The sequence below is a fragment of the Dendrobates tinctorius genome, unplaced genomic scaffold, assembly GCF_039654945.1.
Source record: "Dendrobates tinctorius isolate UK_male_01 unplaced genomic scaffold, ASM3965494v1 ptg000090l, whole genome shotgun sequence".
In the NCBI taxonomy this organism is placed as follows: Eukaryota; Metazoa; Chordata; class Amphibia; order Anura; family Dendrobatidae; genus Dendrobates; species Dendrobates tinctorius.
Genome location: NW_027361758.1, coordinates 7229762 through 7249186, shown reverse-complemented (window position 1 = coordinate 7249186; position 19425 = coordinate 7229762). Strand labels below are relative to the sequence as shown.

General features: G+C 43.3%; 1 protein-coding gene across 3 annotated transcripts in view; it reads right to left on the bottom strand.

Annotated features, from left to right (window-relative positions):
- KNTC1 (kinetochore associated 1) overlaps positions 1–19425 on the bottom strand; it is a 292839-nt gene that overhangs the window by 71297 nt on the left and 202117 nt on the right. For all 3 annotated transcript variants that reach the window (XM_073586034.1, XM_073586035.1, XM_073586036.1), the window contains 6 exons: positions 9048–9166; positions 8294–8429; positions 5084–5179; positions 3046–3102; positions 2901–2955; positions 2761–2824 (listed from right to left, as the gene is read on the bottom strand). In XM_073586034.1, coding sequence (XP_073442135.1) covers positions 2761–2824; positions 2901–2955; positions 3046–3102; positions 5084–5179; positions 8294–8429; positions 9048–9166 — 527 coding nt within the window. The remainder of the gene's footprint in view (positions 1–2760; positions 2825–2900; positions 2956–3045; positions 3103–5083; positions 5180–8293; positions 8430–9047; positions 9167–19425) is intronic.

Below are 19425 nucleotides of genomic sequence, written 5' to 3'. Positions count from 1 at the left end.
TTTACCGTATATACTCGAATATAAGTCGAGATTTTCAGCCCAAAAAATTGGGCTGAAAGTCCCCCTCTCGTCTTATATTCGAGTCATATACAAAGGAGGTCGGAGGGGGCGGAGGTGTCAGGTCATACTTACCCGTCCTGACGCTGTCTTGAGCCCCCAGCTTCTCCCCGTGCTCTCTCTTCCTGCCTTCAGCGGTCACGTGATGCCGCTCATTAAAACTCATGAATATGCGCATATTCATGAGTTTGAATGAGCGGTACCACATGACCGCTGAAGGCAGGAAGAGAGAGCGCGGAGAAGCTGGGGGCTCAAGACACAGCGTCAGGACGGGTAAGTATAGCGATACTCACCTGTCCTGCGTCCATGGCTGCTTGCTGCTGTCTGTCATCGGTCAGTGACTTCAGACAGCGCGGTGACGTGGTTAGTGCGCGCCGCGCCCCCTGCAGTCTGAACGTCACTGACTGATGAGGTGGCAGATAGCGGTGAGCAGCCATGGACGCAGGACAGGTGAGTATCTGACACCCAGCGACGGAGAGGTGAGTATATCACTTTTTTTATTTTTACATGCAGCAGCAGCATGGGGGCAGCATATGGGGGAACAATCTATGGAGCTTCTTCTGGGGTCAGCATATGGGGGAACAATCTATGGAGCTTCTTATGGGGGCAGCATATGAGGGAACAATCTATGGAGCTTCTTATGGGGGCAGCATATGGGGGAATAATCTATGGAGCTTCTTCTGGGGACACCATATGGGGGAATAATCTATGGAGCATTTCCCACCCTAGGCTTATACTCGAGTCAATAAGTTCTCCCAGTTTTTTGTGGCAAAATTAGGGGGGTCGGCTTATACTCGGGTCGACTTATACTCGAGTATATACGGTAGGTGTGGATAGCAGCAGTTACAAATCCTCTACCTTCTAGAGGATTTTTAATAGTGCTGATCGCCACATCAACGTATCTATTACATGATGCTTTGCACATTGACAAGTGAGGTGACTACATCAATGACTTTATGGACAATATGCAATTATAAAAAAGCATATTTCTTCACTTAAATTATAGTTTAGCACAAAATTACCGTAAGTACAGTTGTGGCCAAAAGTATTGACACCCCTGTAATTCTGTCAGATAATACTCAGTTTCTTCCTGAAAATGATTGCAAACACAAATTCTTTGGTATTATTATCTTCATTTAATTTGTCTTAAATGAAAAAACACAAAAAGAATTGTCCTAAAGCCAAATTGGATATTATTCCACACCAAACATAAAAAAGAGGGTGGACAAAAGTATTGGCACTGTTCGAAAAATCATGTGATGCTTCTCTAATTTGTGTAATTAACAGCACCTGTAACTTGCCTGTGGCACCTAACAGGTGTTGGCAATAACTAAATCACACTTGCAGTCAGTTGACATGGATTAAAGTTAACTCAACCTCTGTCCTGTGTCCTTGTGCGTACCACATTGAGCATGGAGAAAAGAAAGAAGACCAAAGAACTGTCTGAGGACTTGAGAAACCAAATTGTGAGGAAGCATGAGCAATCTCAAGGCTCCATCTCCACAGACCTGAATGTTCCTGTGTCTACCGTGCGCAGTGTCATCAAGAAGTTTAAAGCCCATGGCACTGTAGCTAACCTCCCTAGATGTGGTCGGAAAAGAAAAATTGACAAGAGATTTCAACGCAAGATTGTGCGGATGTTGGATAAAGAACCTCGACTAACATCTAAACAAGTTCAAGCTGCCCTGCAGTCCGAGGGTACAACAGTGTCAACCCGTACTATCCGTCGGCGTCTGAATGAAAAGGGACAGTATGGTAGGAGACCCAGGAAGACCCCACTTCTTACCCCGAGACATAAAAAAGCCAGGCTGGAATTTGCCAAAACTTACCTGAAAAAGCCTAAAACGTTTTGGAAGAATGTTCTCTGGTCAGATGAGACAAAAGTAGAGCTTTTTGGGCAAAGGCATCAACATAGAGTTTACAGGAGAAAAAAAGAGGCATTCAAAGAAAAGAACACGGTCCCTACAGTCAAACATGGCGGCGGTTCCCTGATGTTTTGGGGTTGCTTTTCTGCCTCTGGCACTGGACTGCTTGACCGTGTGCATGGCACTATGAAGTCAGAAGACTACCAACAAATTTTGCAGCATAATGTAGGGCCCAGTGTGAGAAAGATGGGTCTCTCTCAGAGGTCATGGCTCTTCCAGCAGGATAATGACCCAAAACACTCTTCAAAAAGCACTAGAAAATGGTTTGAGAGAAAGCACTGGAGACTTCTAAGGTGGCCAGCAATGAGTCCAGACCTGAATCCCATAGAACACCTGTGGAGAGATCTAAAAATGGCAGTTTGGAGAAGGCACCCTTCAAATATCAGGGACCTGGAGCAGTTTGAAAAATGGTCTAAAATTCCAGCAGAGCATTGTAAGAAACTCATTGATGGTTACCGGAAGCGGTTGGTCGCAGTCATTTTGGCTAAAGGTTGTGCAACCAAGTATTAGGCTGAGGGTGCCAATACTTTTGTCTGGCCCATTTTTGGAGTTTTGTGTGAAATGATCAATGTTTTGCTTCATTCTCTTTTGTGTTTTTTCATTTAAGACAAATTAAATGAAGATAATAATACCAAAGAATTTGTGTTTGCAATCATTTTCAGGAAGAAACTGAGCATTATCTGACAGAATTGCAGGGGTGTCAATACTTTTGGCCACAACTGTAAAACATGTAAAGCTGTATACTTCAGAAACTATAGAACAATTTTATATTTCTCACCTTAGTAATACCAAAAAGGATTGGTAGCATTCTTCAAGCTGTGAGGGGCTTGGCGGACAAGAAGCTGCAAAACAAAAAAATACATGTTCAGATAGGAGTAATAATATCCAAACCTTATAATAATATAAATATCAACCTACCGCAAGCAAATGGTGCCAGTATCACACTACGCCATGCCCTACTAAAGTTTGGTACCTATGAACAAAATCAAACATTACACTTTGTATAATTGATTCAATTATATTACTACATTAATGAGATGACCAACAAAGAGAACATACATACCTCCCAGAGGCAGTGGATGCCGGTAATTGCTACTAACACTTTTCTGAGGTAGGACATCTACAAAAAATATAAAAAAAAAAAATACAAATTCGATTTTTATATTGCTTGCTATAGCCATGTTTTATACACATATACCATGTGTATATCAATTTCATTAGAAATTATAAAAATATATTAAATTTGAGAAAAATGTTATAAAAAAATCTGCAATTTTTTTTTTTTTTTAACTTTTATATCTTTAAAGCAGTCATACCAGACAAAATGGTTAATAAATATTTACCATAAGTCTACTTTACATCAGCAGTTCTGGCATACAATTTGTTTTTGTTAGGATGTAGAAGCCTTAAAACTTTAGCAGTAATTTTTCATTTTTTTTTTCTATAAAATATGCAAAACACACACACACACACATATATATATATATATATATATATTATATAATTTTATGGACCGCTTCACAAATCAAGTGTCAGAAAACCTCCACACAAGAGCCATTTTATAAACATTGTGAAAGTCAAGGTATTCAAATCCACATTCAGGAAATGTATTAACCCTTCAGGTGCTTCACAGGATTAATGCAAAGTGGAGGAGGAGAAAATGAATTTTTTTTTCTTCCACTAAAATGTTGCTTTCACATCAATTTTTTTTTTTTCACAATGGTAACAACACAAATTCCACAATAAATTGTGGGGTCTATTTTCTCCTGAGCCAGTAGCTCATATGTAACTGGAAACTATCTGCTATGAAGATATGAGCCAAACTAAGATAAAAGAAAATGGATTATGCACTTTTAATTATTAATAATTATTAAATAATTGTAATTAATAATTACAAATAAGTTTTGCTTATTTAGCTACCTGCCAACCTTGTACACAATCTCTCTCTCCTTGTACCTACTCATCTACACCAATCAATGCGTGGGATAAATAATCTAAAATGCTCCATACATGCAGACCTACAACCAGGCAACAGCATACTACAGATGTCAAGATTATGACACTGCCGGGTCCATGAGCCTCCTGCGGAACTATATGATAAGTTAATGGACAACGGACACTGGTTTCCACGTTGGAGGTCGCAGTTAAGATAGAGAGTTCATTTTGTTCGCTCTGCAAGTGTTGTTTTCTGTTGCTGTATCTGTGTGTTTTGGTTTTACATGGAAGCTGACAACATATACCTCTATCTCATTATTGATCATTCCTTTTTCCATGAATTGACAAAGGACACTGTTTTCCATGTCTCATTTTATCTATGTGTTTGTTTTATACTGAAGTAGACAACATATACCTCTATCTTGATCATGTGACCACCCAATGATCTTGGCCTCTGGTCCCAGCGGTATTCAGACTTTTCAGATGTGGAGAAGAGTATGGCAAACTTTTGCGCACACATAAAAGGGTGGGAAACCGCTTTATCAGAGGCCAGATGGAGTCCAAAGTGCCCCCATATGACTACTTATAATAAATGAATCCACTGAGTTTTGTCTGAATCTTTTTTTTGTCATAGATTTATTGCCACAACTGTTTCTCTCCTTCCAACACTGATAGTTCTGCTTCACGTGACTTGTCTTATTTACTGCACTATTCTGTGTCCTGTTGCGTATTAATATGCGACTCTTCAGATTTTGTGTTATACTCTGCTTGATGAAGAGAGCTTGAAAAGTCTCGTAAGCTTGCCATTTATTACGGTCTTTTCACTTAACCATTAAAAAGGGATCCACCATTGTGGACTGTCAAATTTGAATATTTTCTTATTATTCTAAGCAATTATGTTATCTACTGGATAACACGGTACAAAGATATATTATTTCAGTTTTTAATTAACATTTCAAGTGCTGGATTTGTATGTCTGAGTAAATGGTACAATTAGAGGCCTCATTCAGATGTGTGTGTATCACAGTCCAGGTACGTACTGTAAGGCCCGAACTGACTACAGGTCCCCTGACCCAAACTTCACAGGTTCATATACCTACACAGACCAAGTTTTACGGATGTCTGAATTGGGCCTTAGACCTGTCACCTGTCATTTACTAGCTTACCATGTTAAATCCAAGCAGCTTTTGAAATAATCCACTCCAGAGTTGAGGGTCATAAACTTGGTATTCTAAACTAAGCTCTGTTACCAATCTCACCGCCTAGAAGGGTAAAATAAAGATAATAAGTCATTACTTTTAATATGTAAAGTCCATAGCAACATCACATTTATTGGCTAGAACACCTTGCAATATATGGTGAAAGCTGAGGAGTGTAAGCACCTAGAATGAAGGTTATAGCTAAAGAGGGAATGATATCTGAGGAACGAAGCGTGAAAGTGACTGCTCTTATAATGAAAAAGTGCCTTAAGCCAGTGCTAACCATATACCTGCACATAGTTTATACACTCATCTTACTAATTTAGCAGCATATAGAAAGCTTCTAAACTTCAAGGGGTGACTGCAGGCAGGTGATTTAGATCTCTGGACCAGAAAAACAGGGCTCAAGTTGTTAAACAAACATATCAAGAAATGAATCAGCACAGAGTGTTACAACCATTTAAATAAAGAATGAGATATTCAGAATTGTTTAATATTCAGCTATTATATACATATATATTCAGGCAGCTGAAATGAGACAGATTATATTTACATTCTCTAAAAAAGCAAAGCTTATTGCTGTCCTGATTTAATAACTTTCTTTCAATTGTTTGAATACAGAGACAAGAAGAAAAAAAAAAATGAAATATGTTCAAAAGGTAGACCTTCGACTAAAATTAGGAAGATAATCTACCTGGTACAACCAAGTACATGAAACCACACTTTTTCACCCCATCAGTTGGTATGTTACAGTTAAGTTTATTCTCTGATTTGATGTTCCTGTAGACAGGATGCTTGGTGGTCAGATCATAATCCCATTAATATATTATTTACATTGATTCTACAAAACCATCACTATATTGCCTATGAGTAAAGAAGCTGTAAATGGACTTTTTCTGAATATAACAAATCATTTTTAATGCCTCAGCTTGTTCCTTATGGAGACATTGTTGCAGACTGGCCATGTTACACAGGTACTGTCGCATGCTTGCTTGCAGATGGAGGGAGTCAGTGGAGACCTTCCTCTTGGACTAGTCACCTTGTACCAGGCAATGCTGTCAACTATGTCTTCCCCCTGTACCACCACTGCAGTAATACATAATTGTTTAGAAAGCTGGAGCCGGTCTCCGACCATGCTGCCTTTATTTCAACATGCAAGAATTGGCTGACAGGTATCCTTTAAGTTCTTATGTATTCATTTTATTAAAAGCCATTTTGGGCATAAAATTTTCCTGTATGCATGTTTGTTATTGCAAAGGCATACACTCAGAAACAGCGCATAATTTGCAAAGGTTTTCTATTTTGAAGAAAGACTAACACAAACTTACGGAGTTCAAGCTGCCATTCCTTTACAATAAGAGAGTGTATTCACCATTAGACAAGCCCTGATTACTTTAGGGCCACACAGAAAATAAAATACAGTCTATTCTCACCTTCTGCAGTAATATCAACGCGGCTATTCCTGTTGGGTCATGTGACCGCTGCAGGCAATTCAATCAGCGACCGCTGTTTGGCTATAGGGTTTTCTATATCATATTCCTGCTCTGACAGAATACTGATGAGCTGCAGCCGATCAGACCGTTTAGGTTTTCTATGAAGACCCAAAATAATTATACATGGGTAGACCAGTTGTGAATAACTCCCTTAATGTTAGTGTGTGCAGCAAAGCTTGCACCCAGTAAGCTCTATATTACTTTAATTTTTAATTTTAACCACTAAGTATATTTTTAATTTTAATGGTGACGTGCACTATCTGGACAGCCTTTTTTTAAATATAGTACCGTATATACTCATGTATAAGCGGGGAGCGGCTGAGCAACGGGTGACAGGAGACAGCGGCTGTGGCTTTAACTGTGCCCACTGCTAAAGAGAAATGAACATTCATTTCTCTTATAGCGCGCATAATGATAGCTGCAGCCGCCGGCTTCCAGAAGACATCCTACTCCCCTTCCTGCGCGCCCTTGCTGCATCTCGTAGGTTCCGGCGCCAGCAGCATTTCCGGCCGTGGCACGGCTCATTAAGGTAATAAATATGCACGCCTCTCCACTCCCATAGGTGTGGAGTGAATACTCATTACCTTAATGAGCGGGGCCACGTGATCGCTCGACAGGAAGAGCTGCTGGCGCTGGAACGAGATGCATTGAGGGCACGCAGGCAGGTGAGTAGGATGTTTGTTTTTTAATATGAAACATGCATACAATGATACGGGATAAGGAGCCATGCAAACAAGGACAGGGACGGGGGAGCCATGCATACCAGGACAGCGATGGGGGAGCCATGCATACAAGGATAGGGGATAAGGAGCCATGCATACAAGGACAGGGATGGGGGAGCCATGCATACAAGGATAGGGTATAAGGAGTCATGCACACAAGGACAGGGGAGCCATGCATACCAGGACAGGGATGAGGGGGACAATGCATACCCGGCTTATACTCGAGTCACTAAGATTACCCAGTTTTTTGTGGCAAAATTGGGTGGGTCGGCTTATACTCGAGTATATAGGGTAATATCATTTGTAAAATAAAAACAATAGATTATTAACCTCTTGCACTGGTGCCGTTAAAACGATTCATCAGAAGGAAATGAGCGCACTGCAGCTGAGTAGCGGGCGCTGTTTAGCTGCAAGGCTCACGGGACATATTGTCCCATGATCCTCGAAAATCCTGCTGCTGACATCGCTGCAATAATGCAGGCACTGGAGGCAAATATACATTATTTTTTTTCTACAAGGGGAACTAACTGATTAAAAAAATAAAGGGTTTGTAAACTTCCTTCACTTTATTATCATTAAGAATTTCCGTAGAACAATACCATTTTTTAGTAAAGTAGAAAAAATGTGCCAATATTTCAAATTCTGAAAGTCACAATTTGCTTAACTAAATACCGTACTGAAGTAACCTCTGATGAAGACAAGGCAAAAAAAAAAGTGATTTTGTAAAAAAATAAATAAATAAAAGCAATACATGACTGTGTCCTGAAATAGATCATTGATTTCATGCCTCAATCTTGCATTCAACTAAGAGAAGATCATAATGAAAAATCAATTACGGTAATATTTTCCATCAAAAGCGTGCCCTGTCCCCCTTGTGCCTGAGTATTCTATTATCAGAAAAGCTAACAACGATCATCTTGCACTGGGCTGAACAAATACCCTTGACTGTTCTTCACACTCACCCTGGCCTCATGGCTGTGGTTCTTCCATAGGCCTTTTATCATTCCCTCTTTGGGACTACTATGGAATGACTCTAGAGTGTATGGGATGTTTAATATTTCAAATTCTGATAGATAGGCACAACACTTCAGGTAATACCTAGACAAGAAACATTGAGAAAAAAACTTATTGCACACTCTACACCAAAAAAATGTGTAAAATCACTAAAATTACCATGACGTTTGCTCGAAATATACTCATAAGTGATACTGCTATTTAAATCTTTTGGCAACCAAACAATTGTTTAGAGGTTTATTGATTAACAGGCGCCGATACTGCTAAGGTGGCAGTTTCTGATAGCCATTTCAGCCAACTTCACAAACCAAGCACGCAAGTGTTCTCAATGAAGAGAGGTTTATTTAATCGTATGAACATATATTTCAACATCATGTAAAGAATAAACAATGAACAATAAACAGTGATTGAAACGAACAAAGGAGCAAAAATCAGAGTAGAATATCAAGGTTTTCTATATATGCAATAACATTGTCATTTCCAGTGTAGAAATAATTTGTGTCACCAGAGACAATGAAGAGAAGAATAACCAGACATCTCTAGCTTTGGCTCATCTTTTTTGTAGAAAAGTGATCAACCCTCTAGAAAATTTACATGCACAATTCCTCTCCCTGGACCCCACCACTCCGGTGACAAATCCAATGGTAAATGCACATTGGACGGTCTCAAAAAAATTGGTGAAGGTCAGCTGATGGTACTTACTTTACTTGGTCAATGGGTTTTTTCACAAGTGACACCACAGTCTCAGTGTCAGCCAAGTGGATTAAACACCGAAGTGCTCGACTTCTGTGAGCAAATGTCAATTTGTTATCCCCAAATGGCTGTAAAAAAATAAAATAAAAATACATTATAAAAAACAAAACCAACACAACGGTGATTATTCCAATCTGTCACATAACATGGAACTTTATTAACATACAATGTTATGTGTATCTAAACACATACTTTTCTCAAAATTAAAATAAATAGTTTTTATTTTTTATTCTATTTATTTTACTTATTTATATAGTGCCAATAATTCCACAGTGCTTTACAAATATTATTGGCACTGTCCCCGATGGGGCTCACAATCTAAATTCCCTATCAGTATGTCTTTGGAATGTGGGAGGAAACCCACGCAAACACGGGGAGAACGTACAAACTCCTTGCAGATGTTGTTACTCATTTATATAGCGCCATTAATTCCACAGCGCTTTACAGATATTATTGGCACTGTCCCCTATGCGGCTCACATTCTAAATTCCCTATCAGTATTTCTTTGGAATGTGGGAGGGAACCCACGCAAACACGGGGAGAACATACAAACTCCTTGCAGATGTTGTTACTCATTTATATAGCGCCATTAATTCCACAGCGCTTTACAGACATTATTGGCACTGTCCCCTATGCGGCTCACATTCTAAATTCCCTATGAGTATGTCTTTGGAATGTGGGAGGAAACCCACGCAAACACAGGGAGAACATACAAACTCCTTGCAGATGTTGTTACTCATTTATATAGTGCCAATAATTCCACAGCGCTTTACAGACATTATTGGCACTGTTCCCGATGAGGCTCACAATCTAAATTCCCTATCAGTATGTCTTTAGAAAGTGGGAAAAAACTGAAGTACCCGGAGGAAACCTACGAAAACACGGGGAGAACATACAAACTCCTTGCAGATGTTATCCTTGCCACTGCGCCGCCCATAATTGATTTACTTAACACGATTTCTTCATTAACTTGCCGAATATTTGAAATAAAGAAATTATATAAAAGATTACTTACTCATCTGTTAATTAAAAAAGATGCACCTATGTGTTAGGCGCATCCCAACTCACTGGTGACGGTATATTCTGAATATGTCCATACGTAAACTATGTGTTCTCTAAGGCTATGTGCACACGTAGCGTTTTAAAACGCTTACTAAAAACTGGACTCCTTCACAGAAATCGCGCGTTTTTTTCCGCGCGATTTCACCGCGATTATGATCGCGATTTTGCCGCGATTTTCGCGTGCGATATTCAAGCACTTTCCAAGCGATTTGAAGCATCGCTTGGAAAGTGATTGACAGGTTGGTCACACTCGTCAAACATAGTGCTTGACAAGTGTGACCAGGTTTTTACTATTGAGGCCGCCTATGCGGCATCAATAGTAAAAGATAGGATGTTAAAATGCTAAAAAAAAAATAAAATCGGTGTATATTTACCTTCCGACGTCCCGCGATGCATTCCCGGCCTCAGCGTTCCCAGTAATGCCTTGCGAGACCTGTGATGAGGTAGTCTCGCGTTGCTATAGCGATCTCGCGAGACCGCTAGAGTCACGCGAGACTACGTCATTACAGGGCCTTGCCGCAAGGCATTACTGGGAACGCTTAGGCCGGGAATGCATCGCGGGACGCCGGAAGGTAAATATACCCCGATTTTTTATTTTTTATTCTTTTTTTACAGGGGTATGGTACCCAGGGCCTGGAGGACAGTCTCCTCTCCTCCACACCATGGGTACCAACCGCACATGAGACGCTTAACTTCCCGCATGGTGGGCATAGCCACATGCGGGAAGTAAGCGATTCTCATGCATTCCTATGGGTGCGGAATCGCGGCAATTCTTTGCGATTCCGCACAAAGAATGAGCATGCTGCGATTTTTTCCGCGATGCGATTCCGCCGCGGAAAAAAGCGCAGCATTAGCACAGCATGTGCGGAATGCCATAGGAATGCATGGGGGGCGTTCTGTACACGATTTTTAAGCGTTTTCGTGCCGAAAATCGTGGCAAAAACGCTTAAAAATCGCTACGTGTGCACACAGCCTAAAGGGATTTTATGCTTTAGACACCCTCTTTAGGGTAGGGCCAAACAGGGTGGCGCATATTCCAGCTGCTGTGGTATTTAAACTGATTGTGAAATGCAAACTTTGCATCTAAGGAAATTATTTTATTACTTTGTTGATCCTATGTCAACCCTTTAATGACCAGGGAGATATTCCCTCACCTATTTCCAAGAGCAATAACTTTTTTTTTTTCCAGTGAAAGAGGTGAAGAGGACGATCATCCTGCTCTGGATGCTGAGATCTCAAAACACAGAGTTATGTGCCCAACTTTTTGCTAGAAAGTGGGCCTTTTGCGAGTACATTAGGGTTACTTATGAGCGATTTTGACAATAACTTACATGTGGGCACACATGACTTGATATGGTTTGCTTGATCCACTCTTACCATGTTTACGGTTTCTTGTCTTTTATCTGTGTGGTGTCTTATGTGGACAAATCAAGACTGGCTCACCCATTATATGTTTATGTGGGAGATGTACTCATTGACACCAGCATATGTAGAACTCCTTTTGCACTTGACAGTCGCTATTTTCAATAATCCGTTGCACTTTAATTGATATCTGTACATAGTGTTATATTTATCAATATTAATTTTCTATGAATCACTATTCTATGCACTTTTTGACTACACATCTACCTATATCAGTGGTGACATTGCATTATTCCATAATTGATTCTATATATTAGGAATGACCACTATTTTTAGGGAATTCATCCTTCCTCTATCCTAGTATTATTTTTTATTTATTTTTCTCATATCTGCAACACTATATCAATTGCTCTATTTTGGAGCCATTTTTTAGATATATTTTGATTCATAGGATTAATGTAAACCATTGGTTATTTGGTTGATACTGTAAGATTGGGTCTCCATGAACATATGTTTTAAATGTTTTGATAGATTAATAAAAATGCTATATGTTTCTAAACAATCTACTTATGGTATGTGTAGTTTTTCTTTACAGGTTTAATAATTCCATTCTTTATTACAAGCAGTATACTTGATTAACCTGTGACTTTTGACAATTCTGTAGGTTGTCATTAATAACCTATATTTAGTAAAATCACAAAAGGGCATCAACAGGCTGGCAATACCTGCATTGGTAACCCAGATACCTGAAGCGCTCCCGATAGTCAGTTGTTCGCTGACGCAGCTGCATGTGTAGCGGCTATTTCACAGTCACAACACATGCACGGAGAGCCCAACAAACAGGCTCTCAAATGCATGTGTTGTGACTGTCACACAGCGGCGACACATGCAGCGCTAAACAGCTGATCAGCCGGAGCACTCCAGGTATCCAGGTTACCCATGCAGCTATTCGAGAAGCGCTATAGCTATTCAGATAAGCACTTATCCGAAGCTATTCGATCATCCCTATTAGTGAGCATTTGTCCTTTGCCAAGATAATCCATCCACCTCACAGGTGTGGAATAACCAGATGCTGATCAGAAAGCATGATTATTTCACTGATGTGCCTTAGGCTGGCCACAATAAAAGGCTACTCTAAAAGTGTGCAGTTGGACCCAGTGGGTGGGGGCGTTAAGAAAACTAGTCAGTATCTGGTGTGAAGACCATTTGCCTCACGCAGTGCAACACATCTGCATAGAATAGAGTTGATCAGGCTGTTGACTGCGACATGTTGAATGTTGCTCCACTCCTCTTCAATGGCTGTGCGACATTGCTGGATACTGGAATGAACTTTAACACGCTGTTGTATACGCCGATCCAGAGAATCCCAAAAATGCTCAATAGGTGACATGTTCAGTGAAGGTGCTGGCCATGCAAGAACTGGGATGTTTTCAGCTTCCTGGAATTGTGTACAGGTCTTTGCAACATGGGGCCGTGATTTATCAGGCTGCAACATGAGGTGATGGTCGTGGATGAATGGCAAAACAATGGACCGCGTCACAGTATCTCTACTCATTCAAAATGGCATCAATAAAATGCACCTGTGTTCATTGTCCATAACATATGCCTGCCCATACCATAACCTCACCGGCACCATGGGGTACTCTATTCACAACGTTGACATCAACAAACCGCTCCCCCACACGATGCCATACACGCTGTCTGCCATCTGCCCTGGACAGTGCAAAACGGGATTCATCCGTGAAGAGAACACTTTTCTAACGTGTAAGACGCCACTGAATGTGAGCATTTTCCAATTCATCTCAGTTACGAATGCGAACTGCAGTCAGCTGGAGACCCGGATGAGGGCGACGAGCGTGCAGATGAGCTTCTCTGAGGCAGTTTTTTCAGAAATTCTTTGGTTATCCACAGAAATTGTTGCAGAAGCTGTCCGGGTGGATGGTCTCAGAAAATCTTGGAGGTGAAAATGCTGGATGTTGAGGTCCTGGGCTGGTATGGTTACACTTCGTCTGCAGTTGTAAGGCTGGTTGGATTTACTTTACCGCCAAATTCTCTGAAACACCTTTGGAGACGGATTATGGTAGAGAAAAGAACTTTCAATTCACGGACAACAGCTCTAATGAACATTCATGCAGTCAGCATGCTGTCTAATTAGTAGCTTGATATGCCACACCTGTGAGGTGGATGGATTATCTCAGCACAGGACACAGATTTAGACTAATTTGGGAACAATATTTGAGAGAAAAGGGCCTTTGTGTACCTAGAAAAATCTTAGATCTTTGATTTCAGCTCATGAAAAATGGGAGCAAAAACATAAGTGTTGAGTAGTGTTGAGCATTCCGATACTGCAAATATCGGGTATCGGACGATATTCACGGTATCGGAATTCAGATACTTTTTGCATATCGAATACCGAAATCGGAAGTTCCCATAATGCTATGAGCCAGTTTTATTTGATTCAGCCAATGAGGAATCCTAAGAAGTGTGGGCACATCCTGTTAGGCATGTAGGCATGTTAACTAATGGCATGGCTGTGATTGGCTGCTGAAATGATGTCATGATGCACTATAAAAGCCGCCGCCACCATTTTGGGTTCACTCTGCTGTGAACTCAGTTAGGGACAGGACGCTGCTGTTCAGACTCTGAGGGACAGTTAGAGATAGCGATTTTCTATATAGTGCTTTACCCAGGCTACTTTATCAACCGCTGTAGCTTTCTTTTGCCTTGCAGCGCTGTTCACAGCTGTCTGCAAGTTCTGTGTGTGTGAGTGCAGCTCACACTGTAGTGTGTTCTGCAGCCATCTCTGGTTGTAGTCCGCTCAGCGTGCGTCACTGCCTCATACATAGTCCTTTTTTTGTTTTATTGCTGCTCATTTTTCCTGATTTCTCCTATTAGTGTGCTTCCATCCGTATCCATCTACATTGGTTGCAAACACTATATAGGAGTAGATAGCGGAGCTTTTCTGCAGCCTTTCAGTGCTAGTGCACAGTTCTCTGCACTGTTCACGGCTGTCTGTGAGGTCTCTGTGTGTGAGTGCAGCTCACGCTGTAGTGTGTTCTGCAGCCACCTCTGGTTGTAGTCCGCTCAGCGTGGGTCACTGCCTCATACATTGTCCTTTTTTGCTGTAGTGCTGCTTAATTTTCCTGAATTTCTGCTATTAGTGTGCTTCCATCCGTATCCAGCTAGACTGGTTGCAAACACTATATAGGAGTAGACAGAGGAGCCTTTCTGCTGGCTTGTGCCGTGCAGCCCCAGCCAGATTAGTATTAGCTTATTTTTTTGTAGCCTCATATATTGCATTGTAGGTTACCTTCCTGCATTGTAATAGCTCCAAAAAGTTTGTGATACTATCGCTTTTACATCTTTGGTCACATGCTTTTTTTTTGTGAAAAAAAAAAACAACACGTAAAAAAAGTTCACCAAACACTCCACTTTACAGTTGTGTAGGCCACATTAGCTCATATTAAAGTGTAGTCCACACTTTATAAAATTAGTGTTTCTTATACCTGTTAGAAGCTGTTCAGGAATAAGCACACTAAGCCCTTTGTACTTTTCTGCCTATCTTTATCAGTCTACCAAGACGAAGAAGGCAGGGAGTAAGGCATGTGGTCGTGGAGTTTCAGCAGGGAGAGGACGTGGGGATTCTGTGCCTGCTGCGGGCACCAGTGACTCAGCATCCCCCAGTTTTCCCAGGGAACAGTCCTTTATGCGCAGCTTTGTAGGAGCTCGCCGTACCCCACTGCTGCGGGAGGAACAAATTGAAGCCGTAGTCGGATGGATGGCAGCTAACGCATCGACTTCAATTGCTTCCACATCCTCTCAGGTCCAGAGCACTGAAGAGCAACCATCTGTCTCTTCACCACCTGCCAAATTGCCCAGGCAGTCAGAGAGCCCTGGACAGGAGCCATCTCTACTTCTGTTCTCTGAATCTCTTGGTTTGGAAAGAGAAGGCCAGCCAAGCAGCTTTCTAGAATGTGAAGAAGAGGGAGTATGCAGTGATGTGCAACAGCTTTGTCTCTCTGAATCTGAAGAGGCGGGTGGGCCAGTGCCTATGGTCAGCACACCTCAGTACGCATCTGATGATGAGACTCAGGTGTCACTTTCTGGTGCGTACTGTGCTGGCGAGACTACCCAGGAGAAGCAGGTGTTTGAAGAGGGTAGTGTAGATGATGAGGTCCTTGACCCATCATGGCGTGAGGAACAGGAAGGTGGTGGGAGCAGCTCTGAGGAAGAGATTCCCCGAACTGCCAAAACAGGAGGGAGAGGGAGGGGGCAGACTTGGTTGCCTGTAGCCTCCACTTAGGCACCCATTAGGAGCATTCCTCTTCTAAAACCCAAAACGGGCGCTCCCAGGAGTTGCAGTGTGTGGTCCTTTTTTTGACACAGTTGCAGATGACATTTGCTTTGTCAAATGCAAGCGGTGTAATCAGAAAGTCAAAAGAGGGAAAAGTGTCAGCAACTTCAATACCACAAATATGTGGAAACATGTGCGGACCAAGCACGTGGTGGAGTTACAAAGACACACTGAAGACGTAGGCCAACCTACAGCACCACCTACCACCTCTTCAGCTCGTGTTGTAGCCTCTTCCTCCAGCTCACACACAGCTGGTTCGGCTTCCTAACAGGATCGCCATGGAAGAACCTCTGGCACTGTTGTACAGAGACCCAGTGTAATTCCACCCACAGCACCACATTCCCTGTCATCCTCAGACTCCCAGGCCACTCTACAGCCACCAGTAGCACAGGCATGGGAGAAAAGGCGGCCATACTCGGCAAACCATCCCCGAGCACAGGCACTGAATGCTGGCATTGCAAAACTACTGTCCCTTGAACTGCTCTCATTCAGGCTGGTGCAGACTGACACCTTCCGTAACTTCATGGTATTGGCAGTCCCACAATACAATGTGCCCAGCAGCTTTTATTTCAGCAGGCAAGCCGCCCCTGCCTTGCAAAAGCATGTGGAGGGAAAAATTAAACATGCGCTACTAAACGCCGTCAGTAGCAAGGTCCACCTGACCACCGATGCGTGGACCAGTAACCATGGACAGGGACGATACCTTTCCCTCACTGACCACTGGGTAAATGTTGTGGAGCCGGGTACAGATCTTGAGAGTGGCGCTGTATGTGTTCTGCCAACTCCAAGGATTGCAGGAATCTAGTCTGTACACATTGACTTCTCCTCATACTCTAGTTCCTCTGAATCAGCACTGCAGGAACAGTCACGGTCTACCTTCACATGGACCCGTGAACGCTTACCTGTTACGACCGGTATGAGCACAGCCGTGGCCAAACGTCAACAGACCGTACTGAAATTAATTTCTTTGTAGAATCGAAGCCACACAGCGCAGGAGCTCTGTAATGCCATCAAGCAGGAGAGCGACGTGTGGTTTGTGCTAGCGAATCTCCAGCCAGGTTTGGTAGTGTGTAACAATGGCCGAAATCTGGTGGCAGCTCTGGGCCTAGGCAACCTCACTCACATCCCATGTCTGGCAGATGTGCTCAACTTGGTCGTGCAGAGTTTTTTGAGGGACTATCCGGATCTTGATGCACTGCTGCAAAAGGTCCGCATAGAGTTCGCTCACTTGCGGCGTTCCAACATGGCAAGATCGCGCACTACAGCTCTGCAGCGCCGATTCCGCCTTCCGGAACATCGCATCATATGTGACCTACCCACCAGGTGGAATTCAGCGTTACATATGTTGGAGCGGTTGTGTGAGCAGCAGGCAGCAGTAATGGAGTACCAGCTGCATCAGGCGCAAACAAGTGGCACTGTGCGCCGTTCACACTTCACCACCACTGAGTGGGCCTCTATGAAGGACATCTGCCACGTTTTGCGTGGATGGCGAGTGCTGATGATGCACTAGTCAGCATGACTGTCCCCCTTATCTGCCTGCTTGAAAAAACACTGCAAGCACTAAGGGAGGAGGTTGTGGAAGAGGTGGAGGATGAGGAGTCACAAATGCCATCTGCTTCTGGACAGTCTGCGCAACATGGTTCCTCACAAAGGCCTAGGCAGGGGACACTTTGTGAGGAGGATGAGGAGTCGTCAATGGAGGAGGAAGACATCTCTCCAGAGGAGGGAGGTACACAATGCTCTAGTAGTCAGTATGTAGAGCGAGGGTGGGTTGATGCAGAGCATCTACATGACGCGTCAAGCAGGGGACAGCGTTTCTTGGCCAGTTGGGAGTCTGCAGCACATGGTTGATTTCATGCTGCAGTGCCTGAGAAACGACCGCCGCATCGCCCACATTCTCAACACGGCTGATTATTGGGTGTACACCCTCCTAGATCCTCGCTACCGGGACAACTTACAAAGCCTCATAACACCGTTGAACCGGGAGCGTAAAATGCGGGAGTACCAAGACACACTGGTGCATTCCATCATGTTCTCCATTCCACCCGAGAGCAGTGCTGCTAGTGCTTTACAAAGCAGCTCTGTGCGTCGAGGCAGTGGAGGAAGCTCTGCACAAAGAGGGAGCAGAAGCAGCGCCTCAGCACAAGGCAAGACCAGTATGGCCCAAATGTGGCAAAGTTTTGTGTCCCCGCCACAAATGTCTACACCATCACAGATGGCTCCAGTCAGCAGGAGGCAACGTTTCCGTCAGATGGTGAGACTACATGTCTTGCCCTCTCAGTGTACTCCCAGACGGCTCTTCCCCCTTCAAGTTTTGGGTCTCTAAGCTGGATACATGGCCAGAGCTTAGCCAGTATGCATTGGAGGTGCTGGCTTGCCCTGCAGCTAGTGTATTATCGGAACACGTCTTTAGTGCCGCAGGTGCTGTACTAACAGACCGTCGCATGCGACTATCCTCCGATAACGTTGACCAGCTTACTTTTCTGAAAATGAACAAGGCCTGGATCTCGCCGGAATTTGCCAGTCCTCTTCCAGATTAAATAATTGGTTGGCAACAGTATCCAGGTCTCCTGTTGTGTTCATGTTTCTACCACCTGAACTGTAATCCCTGGGCTCCAACACCGCCAGTTGCTGCTCAGAAGTGCCATCTGCACAGAGAAAAACACTAGCTCCTGAGTTAGTGGGGTTCAGTAACGCCAGCTGCTCCCCTGCTGTGTGTCCGGCAAGGTCTCCTGCTCCCTCCACATTCACACAACATCAGATATTAAACTTGCTCCAATTAGGCCTCAGCCTACACCCTGATTGACCCTGGCCTCCAACACTGCCAGTTGCTGCTCAGAAGTGCCGTCTGCACAGAGAAAAACACTAGCTCCTGTGTTAGTGGGGTTCAGTAATGTCAGCTGCTCCCCTGCTGTGTGTCCGGCAATATCTCCTGCTCCGTCCACATTCACACATCAGATATTAAACTTGCTCCAATTAGGCCTCAGCCTACACCCTGATTGACCCTGGGCTCCAACACCGCCAGCTGTTGCTCAGAAGTGCCGTCTGCACAGAGAAAAACACTAGCTCCTGTGTTAGTGGGGTTCAGTAACGCCAGCTGCTCCCCTGCTGTGTGTCCGGCAATGTCTCCCGCTCCCTCCACATTCACACAACATCAGATATTAAACTTGCTCCAATTAGGCCTCAGCCTACACCCTGATTGACCCTGGGCTCCAACACCGCCAGTTGCTGCTCAGAAGTGCCGTCTGCACAGAGGAAAACACTAGCTCCTGTGTTAGTGGGGTTCAGTAACGCCAGCTGCTCCCCTGCTGTGTGTCTGGCAATGTCTCCTGCTCCCTCCACAATCACACAACATCAGATATTAAACTTGCTCCAATTAGGCCTCAGCCTAAACCATGATTGACCCTGGCCTCCAACACTGCTAGTTGCTGCTCAGAAGTGCCGTCTGCACAGAGAAAAACACTAGCTCCTGTGTTAGTGGGGTTCAGTAATGTCAGCTGCTCCCCTGCTGTGTGTCCGGCAATATCTCCTGCTCCGTCCACATTCACA